The 17389-nt window shown below is 35.3% G+C and overlaps 1 protein-coding gene across 5 annotated transcripts in view; it reads left to right on the plus strand.

Annotated features, from left to right (window-relative positions):
• CCSER2 (coiled-coil serine rich protein 2) overlaps positions 1–17389 on the plus strand; it is a 186860-nt gene that overhangs the window by 77281 nt on the left and 92190 nt on the right. For all 5 annotated transcript variants that reach the window (XM_042907896.1, XM_042907895.1, XM_042907900.1 and 2 more), the window contains one exon: positions 15886–15976. In XM_042907896.1, the coding sequence (XP_042763830.1) occupies positions 15886–15976 (91 nt within the window). The remainder of the gene's footprint in view (positions 1–15885; positions 15977–17389) is intronic.

Below are 17389 nucleotides of genomic sequence, written 5' to 3' on the forward strand. Positions count from 1 at the left end.
TTTACCTGAATGTTTTATGGAGAATAATATTATGCCTTACCTAGTATTGTAAAACCAGAACTGCTTGGTGATGTCTTAATGTAGGGAATGCAATGGTTGATGGGATTATCTTGTTCTATGAAGGTTTCTGAATAATAATACTACCATAGAAAATATAATTACTAAAAACAGCTTGAGGGTTTTTGTTTCTTTTTTTTTTCTACTTGAAATAGTTTCTCCCTGAATGGTTATTCCATGAACTTGATATATAGTTGGTTTTGTGTGTATAATTTTACTTTTGATTTTTAGGGATTCATTTAAACATTGTTTGTAATAATAAGATTGGAAACCACCCAAATATCCAAGCGATATCTATATTTCATAAGAATATAATATTACTGAGGCTAAGCAGGGAAAGAAATATGAATATATCTATTCTAGTTTAAAAAATTTTTATGTATTTTTTGTTACTCAAATGCTTTTAGAAAAAGTAAGCAAATATGGATATATTCACCTTACGGCTGAATCATTTTACAAACCACTAGCAATGTATAAGTCTTTAGGTTTTCTATATCCTTGATAACAGTTTTGTTTTTTTCATTTAATTTTTTTTAACCTTAATTTTTTTTTTTTTTTAAATACAGCCATCCTACTAGGTGTTAAATGATATTTTATTTGGCTTTGATTTACATTTCCCAAATGAATAGTGATGTTGTTCATTTTTCTTGTGCTTCCTGGCTATTTGTATATCTTTTTCAGAGAAATGTCTATTCAGTCCTTTACCCCTTTTTTAAAATTTTGGTTTGTATTTTCATACATTTTGGATACTAGACACTTATCAGACACATGATTTGCAAACATTTTCTCCTATTCTGTAGGTTGTCTTTCTACTTTGTTGATAATATCCTATGATCCACAATTTTGATGAAGTGCAAATTTAATTTTGATGAAGTCCAATTTATATTTTCTTTCATTATGCTCTTGATGTAGTATCTCGTTTTTAATGTTTATTTTGAGAGAAAGAGAGAGAAAGCCGAGTGGAGAAGGGGCAGAGAGCGAGAGGGAGAGAGAATCCCAAGCAGGCTCCATGCCATCAGCACAGAGCCTGACTTGGAGCTAAGTCTAACGAACCATGAGATCATGATCTGAGCCAAGATCAAGAGTTGGACATTTAACTGAACCACTCAGGCACCCCTCTTCATGTCATATCTTAAGAATTCATTGCAACATCTAAAGTTATGGAGATTTAACTCTGTGTTTTCCTCTGAAGTTTTATGGTTTTAGTTCTTATGTTTAGATTGTTGATCCATTTAGTTTTTCTCTGCAGTTCTATGGTGTGAAGAAATGGTCCAACTTCATTCTTTTGCATGTGGATATTCAACTCTCTCAGCACCATTTGTTGAAGAGATGATTCTCTCCTTATTGAGTGCATATTGTCACCCTTGTCAAAAATTAGTTGGCCAGAGGTGTATACATTTATTTCTGTTCTCTCAGTTCTGTTCTTTTGATCTGTATCTCTGTCATTTTGTCAGTAACACACTGTTTTGAATACTGTAGTAATCTGTAATTACATGTTTTGATTACTCTATCATAATGATGTTTTTTTTTTCAAAAAAAATTTTTTTTTAACGTTTACTTTTGAGACAAAGACAGACAGCATGAATGGGGGAGGGGCAGAGAGAGAGGGAGACACAGAATCTGAAGCAGGCTCCAGGCTCCAAGCCATCAGCCCAGAGGCCGACGTGGGGCTCGAACTCACGGACCCCGAGATCGTGACCCGAGCTGAAGTCGGATGCTTAACTGACTGAGCCACCCAGGCGCCCCATGATAAGTTTTGAAATCAGGAAGTATGAGTCTTCCAAACTTGTACTTTTTTAATACTGTTCTGGTATTTGGGACCCTTCACATTTTCATTTGAATTTTAGAATCAGTTTTTCCATTTCTTCAACAAAGACCATTAGAATTTTAAAAGAGATGTCATTGAAAATATAGATTGCTTTGGGTAGTAGCCATCTTAACAACATAATTCTTATAATTTATGAGCACAAAATGTCTTTTCATTTATCTAGAGGTCTTTTTCAGCATGTAAGTCTTTTACCTCCTTGGTTAAATTTATTCTAGGCTTTTTGTTTTTGGATGCCATGGTTAATATTGTTTTTTTAATTTTTTTTTTTGGATTGTTCCTTTTGGTGTATAGGAAAAAAAATAACTGATTTTTCAGTGTTGACTTTGTACTCTGCAACTTTGCTGAATTTATTATTAGCTCTAGTAATTCGTGGATTCTTTGGGATGATATATGTATATATGTATCTATGTATATATGTATATATATGATCATATATGTGTATACATATATATGTATATATACATATATATGTATACACATGTATACATACATATATATGTGTATATATACATATATATGTATACACATATGTATACATACATATATATGTATACACATATTTATATATATATATGATCATGTATAAATAAAATCGTCATCCTTGAAAAGAGATAGTTTTACTTCTCTTCCAATTCAGATGCCTTTTTATTTAATTTTCTTGGATAATTGTTGACTAGCATTGGTGAAAGCATGCATCCTCGTATTGCTTCTGATTTTAGGGAAAAAACTTTTCAGTCTTTCACTACTGAGTATGTTAAGTATGTGTTTTTTTCTTTTTTTTTATATAGGCCTTTTATAATGTTGAGAAAGTTCCATTACATTTCCATATTTCTGAATGTTTTTGTTATGAAAGAATGATCAGTTTTGTTGAATGTTATTTCTGTATTAATTGAAGTGCTGTGTTTTTTTTGTTCTATTAATGTGGTGTATTACATTGATTTTCATATGTGGAACTGTGCTTATATTCCTAGGGTAAATCCCAGTTATATAATCCTTTTGATATGCTGATTGGTTGAATTTATTAGTATATATTCTAGTACATGTGGATATTTTTATATCCATAGTGCAAGGATATTTGAATTTTTTTTTTCTTGTAGTGTTTTTGTCTGGCATTTGTATCAGGGTAGTATATATATATAAATATTATATTATTAAATATTATATATTATATAAAATATAAATATATTAAATTATAAATATATAATTATTTTATTATATATTAAATTATAAATAAATAATTTTAAATATATAGAACAAATAAATATATATTATATGCAATATAATATATAATATAAATATATAATATATATATATATTAATGTTTATTTTTGAGAGACAGAGACAGAGCACAAACAGGGGAGGGGCAGAGGGAGAGGGAGACACAGAATCCAAAGCAGGGTCTAGGCTCTGAGCTGTCAGCACAGACCCCAACGAGGTGCTTGAACTTGTGAACTGCAAGATCATGACCTGAGTGGAAGTCGACCCTCAACTGACCAAGCTACCCAGGCACTCCTACTTTTTGAAATTAATTGATTTTTTTTTTTGAAGTATACATTTTTGATTCTCTTCTAATTTTTAAAATGTGTGTATCTGGGAAAGGACCCAAGTAAATAAGATCATGAATGAAAGAGGAGAGATCACAATGAACACCACAGAAATACAAACAATAAGAGAATTATGAGCAATTATATGCCAACAGATTGGGCAATCTGGAAGAAATGGATAAATTTTTAGAAACATATTGAACTACCAAAACCGAAACAGGATGAAATAGAAAATTTGGACAGACCCATAACCAGTAAAGAAATTGAATCAATAATTAAAAATCACCCAACAAACGAGTCCAGGGCTGGATGGCTTCCCAGGGGAATTCTACCAAACATTTAAAGAAGAGTTAATACTTAGTCTTTTGAAGCTGTTCCAAAAAATAGAAATGGAAGGAAGACTTCCAAACTCACTCTACAAGTCCAGCATTACCTTGATTCCAAAACCAGACAAAGACCCCACTAAAAAGAATTACAGACCAACTTCCCTGATGCACATGGATGCAGAAATGTGTGTATCTAAAATATTTCTTTGGTTACCTAGGAATTATAATGAAAATCCTAAATTTATAACAATCTAGTTTGAATTGATACAAATTTAGCTTCAATAGTATATAAAAACTCAGCTCCTATATAATTTTGTTCCCTTTTTATTTATGTTATTGTCACAGGTTATATCTTAATACATTGTATACCCGTTAACATGGATTTATAATTCTTATTTATATAGGGCCTGAATGACCCCTTTACCATTTTTTGGTAAGGCAATTATACTAGTTACAAACTCATTTTCTTTGTTTTGTTTTCTCCTTTTGTTTTTATTTTGTAATCTCTGAAGTTCTCCTTCATTTTTGAAGGATAGTTTTCTTGGGTGAGAATTCTTGTTTGAGTTTTCTTTCAGCACTTTCAGAATGTTATCCCATTGGCTTCTGCCCTCCGTGCTTTGTGGTGAGAACTTGACACTTAATTTTACTGTGGATTTCTTGCATATAATGCAAGGTGCTTTACAGATTTTAACTTTGTCTTTGTCTTTTGACAAATTGAATATAATGTGCCTTGGTGTGCTATCTGCTTTTATTCTTTTTGTAATTCAATTTGCTTCCTCAGAGTGTAAATTCTTGTCTTTTTTTAAATTTGAGAAGTTTTTGGCCATTATTTTTTCAGATATGTTTTCTGCCTGTTTTTCATTTTCTTCTCCTTCTGAAGTTCTTACCATGCGTATATTGGAATGCCTGACTGTATGTATCTTCAGAAATCTCTCAATCCTTTTATTTGTATTCATTTTTTTTTCTTTCTTTTACTTAGCCTGAATAATTGCAATGGACAGAACTTCAGTTTTGTTGATTTTTTTGTCTCCCTGCTCAAATCTGCTATTGAAACTGTCTAGTGATTTTTTGTTCTTTTTTTTTCATGAGGACTAAATGAAATAATTTATTTGAAATGATTACCACAATACCTGGCATCAAGTAGGTATGCAAAAAATGTAAGTTTACAATTGTATAATCTCTTCATTCTTAACAGTTGTCAGTTAATTCTACTTTCTTAATTTTTAATTGTGGTAAAAAAATTACATAAAATTGATCATTTCAGCTATTTTATTTTATTTTATTTATTTTTTATTATTATTATTTTTTAACGTTTATTTATTTTTGAGACAGAGAGAGACAAAGCATGAACAGGGAAGGGTCAGAGAGAGGGAGTCACAGAATCTAAAACAGGCTCCAGGCTCTGAGCTGTCAGCACAGAGCCCGACGCGGGGCTCGAACTCACGGACCGCGAGATCTTGACCTGAGCCGAAGTCGGCTGCTTAACCAACTGAGCCACCCAGGTGCCCCTCAGCTATTTTAAAGTACAGTTCAGTAGCATTAACTACATTCATATTGTTGTGCAACAGATCTCTAGAACTCTTTTATCTTGCACAATTGAAACTGTATCCATTGAACAACAAGCTCTCCTTTCCCTTCTCCCCTCCAGTCCCTGGTAACCACCATTTTGCTTACTGTGTCTGTGAATTTAACTATTCTAATTACTTCATATATGTGGAACCATGCAATATTTATCATTTTGTGACTGGCCGATTTCACTTAGCATAGTGTCCTCAAGGTTCATCTGTGTTGTTGTATGTGATAAGCTCTCCTTCTTTTTAAAGAAGAATAATATTCCATTATATTATGTATATACCACATTTATCCATTCATTTTTTGATGGACATTTGGATTCTTCCATCTCATGACTGTCGGGAATAATACGGCAGTTGATGTGGATGTATACATATCTCTTTGAGATCCTGCTTTTACTTATTGTGGATATATACCCAAGAGTTTTAGTGAATTTTTCATTTAAGTTACACTTTAACTCCAGAATTGTTGTTTTTTGTCTCTTCACTGATGTTCTCTTGGTTAGATATACTTTGCCTATGGTTTTCTTGAGTTCTTTGATCATATTGAAGACTTTTTTTTTAAGTCTGTCAATAGACAAAGTTCAATCAGTCCTTGGGCTTCTTCAGGGATCATTTCTGTTCATTTTTTTTCTATGGATGATATTTTTTTGCATGACTCCAAGTTTTTGTTGAAAACTGGGCATTTTGAATATTTTAATGTGACAACACTGGAAATCATATTCTTCACCTTCTTTAGGGTTTGTTTTGCTACTCGCTTTGTTTGCTTTTTAAGTAACTTTTCTAAACTATTTTTGTAAAACCTCTCTTGTCATGCTTGATCTAAGAAGTTTGTGTTACTTTAATCTGTGTTTATTTAGTGTTTTATGCAGACATTTCCTTGAATGCCAGAAACAAAAAAAGGAAAGAAAGAGAAAAGGAGGAGAGAAGGAGAGTAAGACAGAACAGGAGGAGGAAGGGAGGCAGAAAAAAAATAATTCAAAGCAGGAAAATAAAAATCTCAAAGTCAAAATTAAAAAAAAAACACCTCCTTTTCTTTCATCTTTGCACTCTGGTTCTTTGTTGGGGTACTTCTTCAGTGCTTAGGCTGACCTTTTATAACTCTGCCTTAACCTTCACTTACTACTTTTTCAAGCCTAGAGATCAGCTGGAGTTGAAAGTTTTGGGTCCTCTTAGGTCTTTACTGAGAATGTATCCTGCCCTGGGCTATTTTGGAGCTTTCTAAATTCCCCATTATTCTTGGCACCTTTGGATTGTCTAATTTCCCAAGGACACACTCTCGCCAGTCTTCCTCTCAGTCTTTCAGTATTCAATTATATGTATCAACAGTCATATTTTGCTCCAGGGTGATTATGGATTGTTTGCCTTACAGTAGTTTTGAGAAATGCCCATTGTTTTTCTACCCTGTGTGAATTCCAAGTTAAGCAAAACAAAGACAAGCACTTTGTGTCAGACATTCAGGTAACCCCAGACAGGTTAGAACAAAGAAACACAATTTTTTGTGAATAAGGTCTCCACTAAGCTCCTTGGAAACAGGGACCAAGGTCCTAAAATGGGAAAAAGATCTGCTGTCTTAAGATATGTAGTCAAGCTGGGGAGGGGCATATTGGAAAGGCCAGCCTCATTGATAACTGGAATGCAGAACCTTAGAGCAACTCTGGGACATGGTTTAGAAGTTTCTTAAGAAGTCAATCATGTACTTACTATGTCCACCCAGCAATCCTACTCTTGCCTATTTACCCTAGAGAGAGGAAAGTTTATATTCATACTAAAACCTATACATGAATGTTCATAATAGTTTTATTCATAATAGCTAAAAACTGGAAAAAAAAATGTCCTTCAATGAGTAAATGGATACGCAAACTGGTACATCCATGCAATGGATAACTACTCAGCCATAAAAAGTAATGAATTATTGATATATTCATAGCATAGGTGAATCTTGAAGGCATTTTGTTGAGTAAAAGAAGCCGGTCTGAAAGGGTTACATATGGAGGCTCCTGGGTGGCTCTGTTGGTTAAGCGTCCAGCTTCAGCTCAGGTCATGATCTCATAGATTGTGGGTTCAAGCTTCGCGTTGGGCTCTGTGCTGACAGCTCGGAGCATGGGGCTTGCTTCAGATTCTGTGTCTCCCTCTCTCTCTCTCTCTGCTCCTCCCCTGCTTGTGCTCTGTCTCTCTCTCAAAAATAAATAAACTTTGAAAAGGTTACATACGGTGTGATTCCATTTATATGACATTCTTGAAAGACAAATCTGTAGTGTTGGAGAACAGATCATTGTTTGTCAGGTGTTATGGGTAGGAGGAGGGTGTAACTGTGATTGGACGGGAGATTTTCATGTGAAGACACTGTTCTGTGTCCTGGTTGTATTGGTGTTTATATGTGTTTTAAAATTCATAAACTATATACAATAAGAAAAAATTAATTTTACTGCATTATATTTACAATAGACAGTAATGGTGCTATTCATTTGTCAAAAACTTGGAGGCTTTCTTTAATTTCTTAGTGAAGGAGGAACTCATGGAAAGAAGAACTGGCCCACCGTCTCATAGCTTGCTCTATTTGAATGGAAAAGTATTCTCAGAGCCAAGGAAATTGTATGATGATTTTGCTAATATGTACTCAGAGTTTTAATTCCAATGAGGCTTGTGGGAAGCCTCTAGGAGCCAGAGTATACAGATTCAGGTTCTCATTGTCATACTCCCAGCTTATAGTTGTACTAGATGATCTCCCAAGTAAAATAGGTATATGTGGATGTTGGCTCTGAATAAGTACAGGCTTGCCAGTTAGAGGAGCCTGGCATAACAAACATGGGAACAAAACCTCTTTCCCACATTAACTAGTCTCCATGTTACATGGTTTTCTTTCTTTGTATAATAATGTAGTTCCTAACCTGTGCAGAATGATAGATTTCTAAGCTGGTGAAGAAAATTGCAATAGATTTAAGTTTTTTTCTTCCTCTCTTTGCTGAGATCCTTACTGAAAAGTCTTAATAATATCTTCGATATAATTCTGAGAAACATAGTCCTCTTATAAAGATGAATAGGGGAAAATTGTCTGAGTTTGCTGTTAGAATCCAGTCTTTGACTCTGTACTATCTCTTTTGTCAAACTCCTTATTCAGCATCCTTCATTTGTCATCTGTGTGGTGGTGACTCCTTCACCTCAAATCTCTTTACCCCACTCCACACTCATATATTGTCATTTACTGAGCAATGTCTTCTTAGTGCCCCTTACCCATTTAGCCCATCCCCCCTCCAGCAACTCTCTGTTTGTTCTCTGTATTTAAGAGTCTCTTACGTTTTGTCTCCGTCCTTGTTTTTATATTATTTTTGCTTCCCTTCCCTTGTGTTCATCTGTTTTGTATCTTAAATTTCTCATATGAGTGTAGTCATATGATATTTGTCTTTCTCTGACTAATTTTGCTTAGCATAATACCCTCCAGTTTCATCCACATAGTTGCAAATGGCAAGATTTCATTCTTTTGATTGCTGAGTAATACTCCATTGTATATATACATATCACATTTTCTTTATCCATTCATCTATCAATGGACATTTGGGCTCTTTCCATACTTTGGCTATTGTTGATAGTGCTGCTGTAAACATTGGAGTGTATGTGCCCCTTCAAAACAATACACCTGTATCCCTTGGATAGATACTTAGTAGTGCAATTGCTGGGTCATAGGGTAGTTCTATTTTTAATTTTTTGAGGAACCTCCATACTGTTTTCCAGAGTGACTGCACCAGTTTGCATTCCCACCAGCAGTGCAAAAGTGAACCTCTTTCTCTGCATCCTTGCCAACATCTGTTGTTGCCTAAGTTGTTAATGTTAACCACTCTGACAGATGTGAGGTGGTATCTCATTGCGGTTTTGATTTGTATTTCCTTGATGATGAGTGATGTGGAGCATTTTTTCATGTGCCGGTTGGCCATCTCGATGTCTTCTTTGGAGAAGTGTCTATTCATGTCTTTTGCCCATTTCTTTACTGGATTATTTGGTTTTTTGGGTGTTGCGTTTGATAAATTCTTTATAGATTTTGGATACTAACCCTTTGGTAAGTCATTTGCACATATCTTCTCCCATTCCGTTGGTTGCCTTTTAGTTTCGCTGATTGTTTCCTTGCTGTGCTGAAGCTTTTTATTTTGATGAGATCCCAATAGTTCTTTTTTGCTTTTGTTTCCCTTGCCTCCAGAGACATGTTGAGTAAGAAGTTGCTGCAGCCAAGATCAAAGAGGTTTTTGTCTGCTTTCTCCTCCAAGGATTTTGATGGCTCCCTGTCTTACATTTAGGTCTTTGATCCATTTGGAGTTTATTTTTGTGTATGGTGTAAGAAAGTGGTCCAGGTTCATTCTTCTGCATGTCGCTGTCCAGTTTTCCCAGCACCATTTGCTGAAGAGACTGTCTTTATTCCATTGGATATTTTTTCTTGCTTTATCAAAGATTAGTTGACCATACGTTTGTGGGTCCATTTCTGGGTTCTCTATTCTGTTACATTGATCTGAGTGTCTGGTTTTGTGCCAAAAACTGGTTTTTCTTTCCTACTTAAGTCCATTTTGTACACAGCAGCCAGAATAATATTCTTTAGTGCAGATCTCAATTTACCACTTGAGAAGACTTATCAGTCATTGACATAAAGTCCAAGCTCCTTAATATAGCCTAAATAGTGGTTCATGGTATAGATCTTCTCTGTATTTTCCCTTTATACTCTGTGTTTGCGTGTTGTCTTAGTCACCTAAGACTACTATAACAAAATACAGTAGACTGAGTGGCTTAAATAAATTTCACATTTTTGGAGGCTAGAAGTTCAAGATCATGGTGTTAGGAAATTCATTCCCTGGTGAAGACCCTCATCCTGGCATGCAGACAGCCACCTTACTATATCCTCAACATGGCAGGGAGAGAGAGTGTGTATGCTCTGGTCTCTTTCTCTTCTTTTAATGACACTTATCCCATTGTGGGGGTTCCTACCATCCTGACTCTGTCTAAACCTAATTACCTCCTGAAGGCCCTACCTCCAAATACCTTCATATTGTGAGTTAGGGCTTCAACATAAGAATTTTGGGAAAGTACATACATTCAGTCCATAACAAGTATTAGCAAACTACTTACAGTTATTTACATTGAGCATGTCAGTAAACTGTGTCATGTTAACTACATTTGACCAACTACCTTGTTTTTCAGAGCCTGCAAAATAAGAATGTTTTTTACATTTCAGGTGGTCACACTTTAGTTATCTAAGTACCTACATAATATACCAATTTTGTCTGTGGGTCTGCAAAATCTAAGGTGTTTACTTTTTGTCTTTTTTTTTTTTTTAATGTTTATTTGTTATTGAGAAAGAGAGAGAGACAGACAGATGGAGACAGAGCATAAGTTGGGAGGGGCAAAGAGAAATGGAGACACAGAATCCAAAGCAGCCTCCAGGCTCTGAGCTGTCAGCATAGAGCCCAATGTGGGGCTCGAACCCATGAGCTGTGAGATCATGACCTGAGCCAAAGTTGACTGCTCAACTGACTGAGCCACTCAGGCGCCCCTACTTTTTGTCTTAAAAACAAATTTGCTAACACCTAGGATAGATTATGCTTTTTTGCTTCTGTGCTCTTAGCATACTGTTTATGCAGAAGATATTCTCTTTCATGTTCTAGGGGCCATATTTGTTTGTTCTTTGGATTTTTGTGACTTGACTTTGTTTTAGGTTGTCTCTGACATGCCAAGTCTTAGATATCCATCCATTGTGCTTTCAAGGTACTTGAGCCATTACCACGTGTAAAGGAACTGTCTGTTTGAGGGAAAACAAGTAGCCTTGGAGGGCTGTTGTGACTTTGTTAAATTGACATTTTATATGTAGAGCCCTGGGGTGTTGGATGGTGAACCCCAGTTCAATTAAAGACCACAAGGGAAATTGAAATAGAGAAGTTTATTATTAACAAGTTCTGGAGAAGTACTCGGCATGTCTGAAAGGGCCATACAAGTGCAGACCGGGAGAGTCACAGGACCTGGGGTGTGTGACTTTATTAAGTTCAATGGCTAGAATGCTTTGGGATTCTTAAGCTAAGGCAGGATTGGTCAATTCAAACCAGAATTTTGGTAAGCCCTGCGATGGGCTATCTAAGAGGTGCCCAAAGAAAAGGCCCTGGGAGGTGGGGTGATTGTTGCTCATGAGGGCTATTGGGGAAGTCATATCAAGAACTTATATTTGCTTTTGACACTGGGGCTGTTTTCTAGGGCATGCACTCATGGGAGGGTTAGTTTCAATTCAAGGCCCCTGCTGGTCCCTTGGCTATACAAAATAGATACTGAGCAGTGATATCATAGTGTAGTTTAGCATGGGTATATCATGTGCCTGGAGTTGTGCCTTGCATATATTGTTTTTATATGTATTGAATTATTGAGAGTGTGTCTTATATTTGCTATGTGGAGGGGCAGGGTCAATTTCCCTCCTCCAACATTTGTTTAGATGTCAAGACTGATGAGGCCACATGTGCACTAAGAGGGTGTGAAAAGATTTATTACTCACATAATGAGACTTTCTGGGTAGAGCAGGGCCCGCACCCAAAGTGGTCTGGAATAGTTTGAGTGAAGGTAAGAGGGGCAGACAGCTCTGGTTTTTATTATGGTTAGGGAATGGGCCAGATTAATGGGTTCCCACACTCAGGCTAGGTTTCTGTGGTTTGAACGTCTCTGCTAATGCTGAGAAGTAGACATTTTCCAACATGAAGTTATGCATATTATATAAAAGCTTACTACAGAAAAATAAAAAATATAAAGCATAAGTAACTACATATTATCTCACATAATGGAAAAGGATAACAGTGTTTTGGCTTATTACCATCCTGAAGTTTAAATGTATTTTTTAGCATTATAGATGGAGTCACATTACACATATGTAATCTTCTTCCCCCCACCCCATTCACATAGGAATAGATACTCACATGTGAATAGATAAATTTATGAAACATTATATGCAATTTTTTTATTGGTGAGTGTTAACTTTGGGGCATAAATATGGATGGCTTTTCCTCCCTCTCTTCCTCCCTGTAATTATTGATAACTGATTCCGCTTCCTTTCCATTGGGTTTTCTTAGTACCTTCTCAGAGTGATATCATAATTGTTCCATCACTTTTATATTCATTAGAGCAGGCTCATTCTTACTCTTCAAGACTAATTTTTTAAACCTTTCATTATAAAATGAAACCTACAGACAACCCCACAAAACAAATGTAGGGTTTAGTTAGAACGTTGAACATCTTTTTGGCAGTGGTCGGTGGTGGCAGTGATGCTTTTGCTGATTGATGTGTCTCAGCAAGGTCTGCTCTGGACTTAGAAAATGAGGTTCTATTGCCTTTGAATCGCTGCTGTGTCCTTCATTACCAGATCTGGCTGAAGGCACCCCACCTCATTTTGTTTCACATATACTCGTACATATACAAACAGACAAAAGTTTTTATAGAGGATGTGATTTTTTTTTAGTAAAATTACATAAGTCAATACTTATTGCAGAAAATGAGAAATTACAGGTACTCTAACAAAGAGAAACAGAAAGAAAAGAAAAACTCCATAACCAATGTTTTGGTTTCCTTTCAGCTTTTTTCTTTGCATACTATACAGTGGGTTTTTCCCCATAAAATGGATAATTCTGTACATGCTGTTGTAGAGACCTAGGTTTTTTTTTAGTTAACATCTAGGCCTTTTCAGTGGAAAAAATGTATTTTTTCATTTAAGATGAAAAACATTTTGTGTTTACACCAATACTTTGCACTTACATTTAGGAACATAGAGTTTTTATTAAATTTCCATGTTTTTTCTTTTTTATCTTTTTAAGTTTATTTATATATCTTGGGAGAGAGAGAGAGAGCAAGCAAGGGTGGGACAAAAAGAGAGGGAGGGAGAATCCTAAGCACTGACATTGCGATGTCCAGTGTGGGACTCCCAACTCACAAACCAAGAGATCATGACCTGAGTTGAAATCAAGAGTTGGATGCTTAACTGACTGAGAATCCACTTTTCAACAAACACCAATATAGCTATTTTCATTTATATCCATGTATTTATAATCATCTCAGAATAATAACACCACTACTACCTACCATAATATAATTACTGAAAATAGTTGGAGAACTTTTCCTCACTTGAAATAGTTTCTCTCTGAGTGTAATACTATCAACTTGATACACCGTTAGACTCATTCATTTTAGTTTATTACTTTTGTTTTATAAGGATTCATTGAAATATTATTTGTAAGAGCAAAAGATTGGAAACAACACAGTCTGTTTTTTCCCCAATTGACATCTTTTCATGTCTATAAATACATTTACATTATTATTATTATTTTTAATGTTTATTTTTGACAGAAAGAGAGAGAGAGACTGAGCGTGAGTGGGGGGGAGGGCAGAGAGAGAGGGAGACACAGAATCCAAAGCAGCTCCTGACACTGGGCTGTCAGCACAGAGCGTGACGCTGGGCTCAAACCCATGGACCATGAGATCATGACCTGAGCTGAAGTCAGATGCTTAACCGACTGAGCCACCCAGACTCCCCTTTTCATTATTCTTTTGGAAGAAAACATAATATTCTGTTGTATAACTGTATCATACTTTGTGTTTAGCTATTTTTCCATTCTTGGACGTTTCTCTTTTTTTTTGCCTTTCTGAATAATGCTGCAATAGCCATACTTACACATACATTTTCTGCATTTGTCTATTGCTGGGTGATAAATTCTTAGAAAGGAAAAATTTGCCTTTTTAAAAAAGGTTTTAGCTAGGGACACCTGGGTGGCCCAGTCGGTGAACCGTCTGACTTCGGCTCAGGTTATGATCTCACAGTTCGTAGGTTAGAGGTCCCACATCGATCTCTCTGCTGTCAGCATAGAGCCCGTTTTAGATCTTCTCTCTCCCTCTCTCTCCACCCTACCCCCTTTCACACAATCTCTCTCAAAATAAATAAATAAACATTTTTTAAAAAAGGTTTTAGCTAAATTTTGACAAATTGCTTCCAGAAAGTTTATGAATCGAATCCCATCTGGAGTATTAATGAGTACTAGATTCTTTTCAATTGTGGTAAATCACCATTGGTATTAGCATTCTTTCCTACATTATATTTATTGGCTGTTTATTTTCTATTTTGTGAATTGACTATTATGGCCTTTGTCAGTTTCTTTCCATGTCCAACATTTTAATTTTTATTTATGTATTTGTTTATTTATTTATTTATTTTTAGTTTTTATTTTTTGACTTTTAAGAAGACTTAAATACTAAGGACAGCAGTTAGTTCATGATGGAAATAGGTTCTGTGAAATATCCCTTTTTCTGTCAAGGTTAAATAAATTATCCAGAGGTGGTTTTGTTTGTTTGTTTGTTTGTTTGTTTGTTTCTACTTTTTTAGTAACAATTATTCCATTTGCTTTTAGTTCTCAGTGTATCTTGGAAGAAAGGCCAACAACACAAAATTGGAAAGATTTGGATGGAATATGTGACATAGGGAACAAATGCTAATTTTGTTTATATCATCTGTAATAAAATATACATCCCCATTCTATAAGAGCTTTTCAAGTCCATAATCTCTAAGTTATTTAAAATTCTGTAGATTTTTAATCTTTTTATTTATTTATACTAACAAAAGTTCTTACAGTATTGAATCAATTATTGGATTGGAAGGATCTGCTAGTGGGTTACAGGTCAAACTGAGTTCCTAACTTTAAACTTTATTTCCTAAACTAGACTTCAGAATAAGAGTCCTTGAAAGCAAAACATTACTTTTCTCAGGATAGGTGATAGCTAGCAAGGTTGCACATAGAACCCAGGAGTGGTTGCTTATACCAATTTGACTGGTCCAGTCCTATTAGTCTTTTATAGAAAACGAACAAATTAAGGCAAACTGAGGAGATAGTGGTGCCAAAGGTAGTAGTAGGTGGGTTTGGCACAAGAAAGGAAACGGAATGATCATGTTGTTAAAGGCTTTCATTATTTTACATCAGTGGTCCAATTCCTAGATATAATAAAACATAACCTTGCACACCAAATATGAATGACATTTGGAAGATTCTTTACCATCTTTGATTATTCATGTTATCAGGGAAATTGGTAAAAGCACGGACTCAGGAAATAGACCTTCTGTGTTTGCATCCTATTTTGGCTTTGTGTATTTATTTCCTGTAATTGTACTAGTCACTAAATCATAAGGTTATTTTGAAGATTAAATAAATTAATTAATATTTGTAAAGTATCTTGTTTGTTTCTACTTTTTTAGTAACAATTATTCCATTTGCTTTTAGTTCTCAGTGTATCTTGAACAATATCTTGCAGATAGTGAGCATTGTGTAAGTTTTAAAAAATAAATTAAAAAAATTATTGGTGGGAGGAAGAGTAAGAGAAGGATATTACAAATAGCTTCACAAGTAAACCAGTTAAATCTTTTTTATTAGATTTTGTTTAAAAAATTTATTTTTACAACACAAACACTGAGTAAATTCAGACTATCAGAGAGTGTTGTTTCCCAAACTAATGATGACATACATTTTTTGAGCTAGGTTATAGCATTTTTTTATTGCTTTTATTCACAGGATATTCTGAATAATCTTGAATCATGTGACCTTGAGGATGATGACCTTATGCTTGATGTGGACCTGCCTGAGGATGCACCTCTTGAAAATGGTAAGTAGGAACAATATTCAACTTCCAGAGGCATATGTAGTTGAGCTGCTTGACTTTGGCCAATTTAATATTTGTTATATACGGACTTCCTAATCCCAATGGAGGAAGACTTTTCAGACTGAGAATCATTCTTAAGTGATGTTAAATAGATTGATTAATTTGCAAATTTATTTTATTCTTTGAAACCTGATTTTGTACATCTTAGATGTAATTCTGTATGATCCAATAAAATTGTATGTATATACCATGAACTAAGTGGTAGATAGGATTTGTCCTTTTTTTAGATATGTGTACATATCTAGCTTTTTTCCCTTTAGTTTCATTTTAATTTTAAGAAGAAATACATTTAGAGAAACAGATATCATTTGCCTTATGAAATAGCGGTAAAACTCATTAAGTTGGTAAATGTTTTTAAAACATCAATTCTGAAAATTTTAGAAAGATTAATTGTGGGCAAATGGTGACCTTCCAGATGAATCATTCCACCTTTTTTACTCTCAAATCCACACTCTTCCTCTCTGGATCCCAACTGCTAATGTGGGGATTTAGACAATCCATATGCAAGAGAGGCCTGGGTACTCTTGCTCCCACTGACTTAATATCTTAGGATTTTCTATCTTAAGGTCTGATCTAGAATCAGAGATGAGCCTAAGAAAGCTCCTGGGGCAAGGGTTGAAATGGGAATACTCCTTCTGGATGGAGGAATGGCTCCAGAAGATCTGTGGATTCCCTGTCAGTCAACATTTGCATAGTCTCTCAGGCCTCCCAGAGGCCAGAGATGAACCAAACACGGTGGTGAAGTCCTTTTTATATGTGATGCTAGAAAAGTGCAGGGATATGGTGCTATTGAGGGCACTAGGAGCTCACAGTTGTCACATTGTTCAGACTCCTCCCCCCCCCCCCCCCCCCCCGCCCATGCTCCCAGGATGCTGTGTAACAATCTCAGAATTTTGGTGACTTTCAAAATAAACATTTGTTTTCCTTATTCATGGATTAGCTGGGACAGCTCAGACTGTGGGACTGAGTTCGCGTCTACTCCTTGTTTCTTCAAGACCAGGATTACCTGGAGCAGGTTGCTCTCGTGGCACATGGCAGAAGGACAACAGGCCAAGCAGAAATGTGCATGTAATATCTCTTAGGGTCTTGACAAACCATTGAAAATTATGGGGGAGAACTGAGACAATGATCCAGGAGATTTCATGTGACATTTTAAAGGCTTGTTGTGAGGAGTGAGTGACATACTTCCTTGGAGTAAATCACATCCTAGATAATGCATTTTTTGACAGAATTTTAACAACTTTTCTTTGAAAACTTTATATCCTCTCTGAGCTAAAGGAATCAGTCTTAGAGCCTCCTTCATCTTTAGAGGACAACAAACTTATCTTCATATTAGGTAAAATTAGAATCACAGGG

Source organism: Panthera leo, chromosome D2, assembly GCF_018350215.1.
Source record: "Panthera leo isolate Ple1 chromosome D2, P.leo_Ple1_pat1.1, whole genome shotgun sequence".
NCBI lineage: Eukaryota > Metazoa > Chordata > Mammalia > Carnivora > Felidae > Panthera > Panthera leo.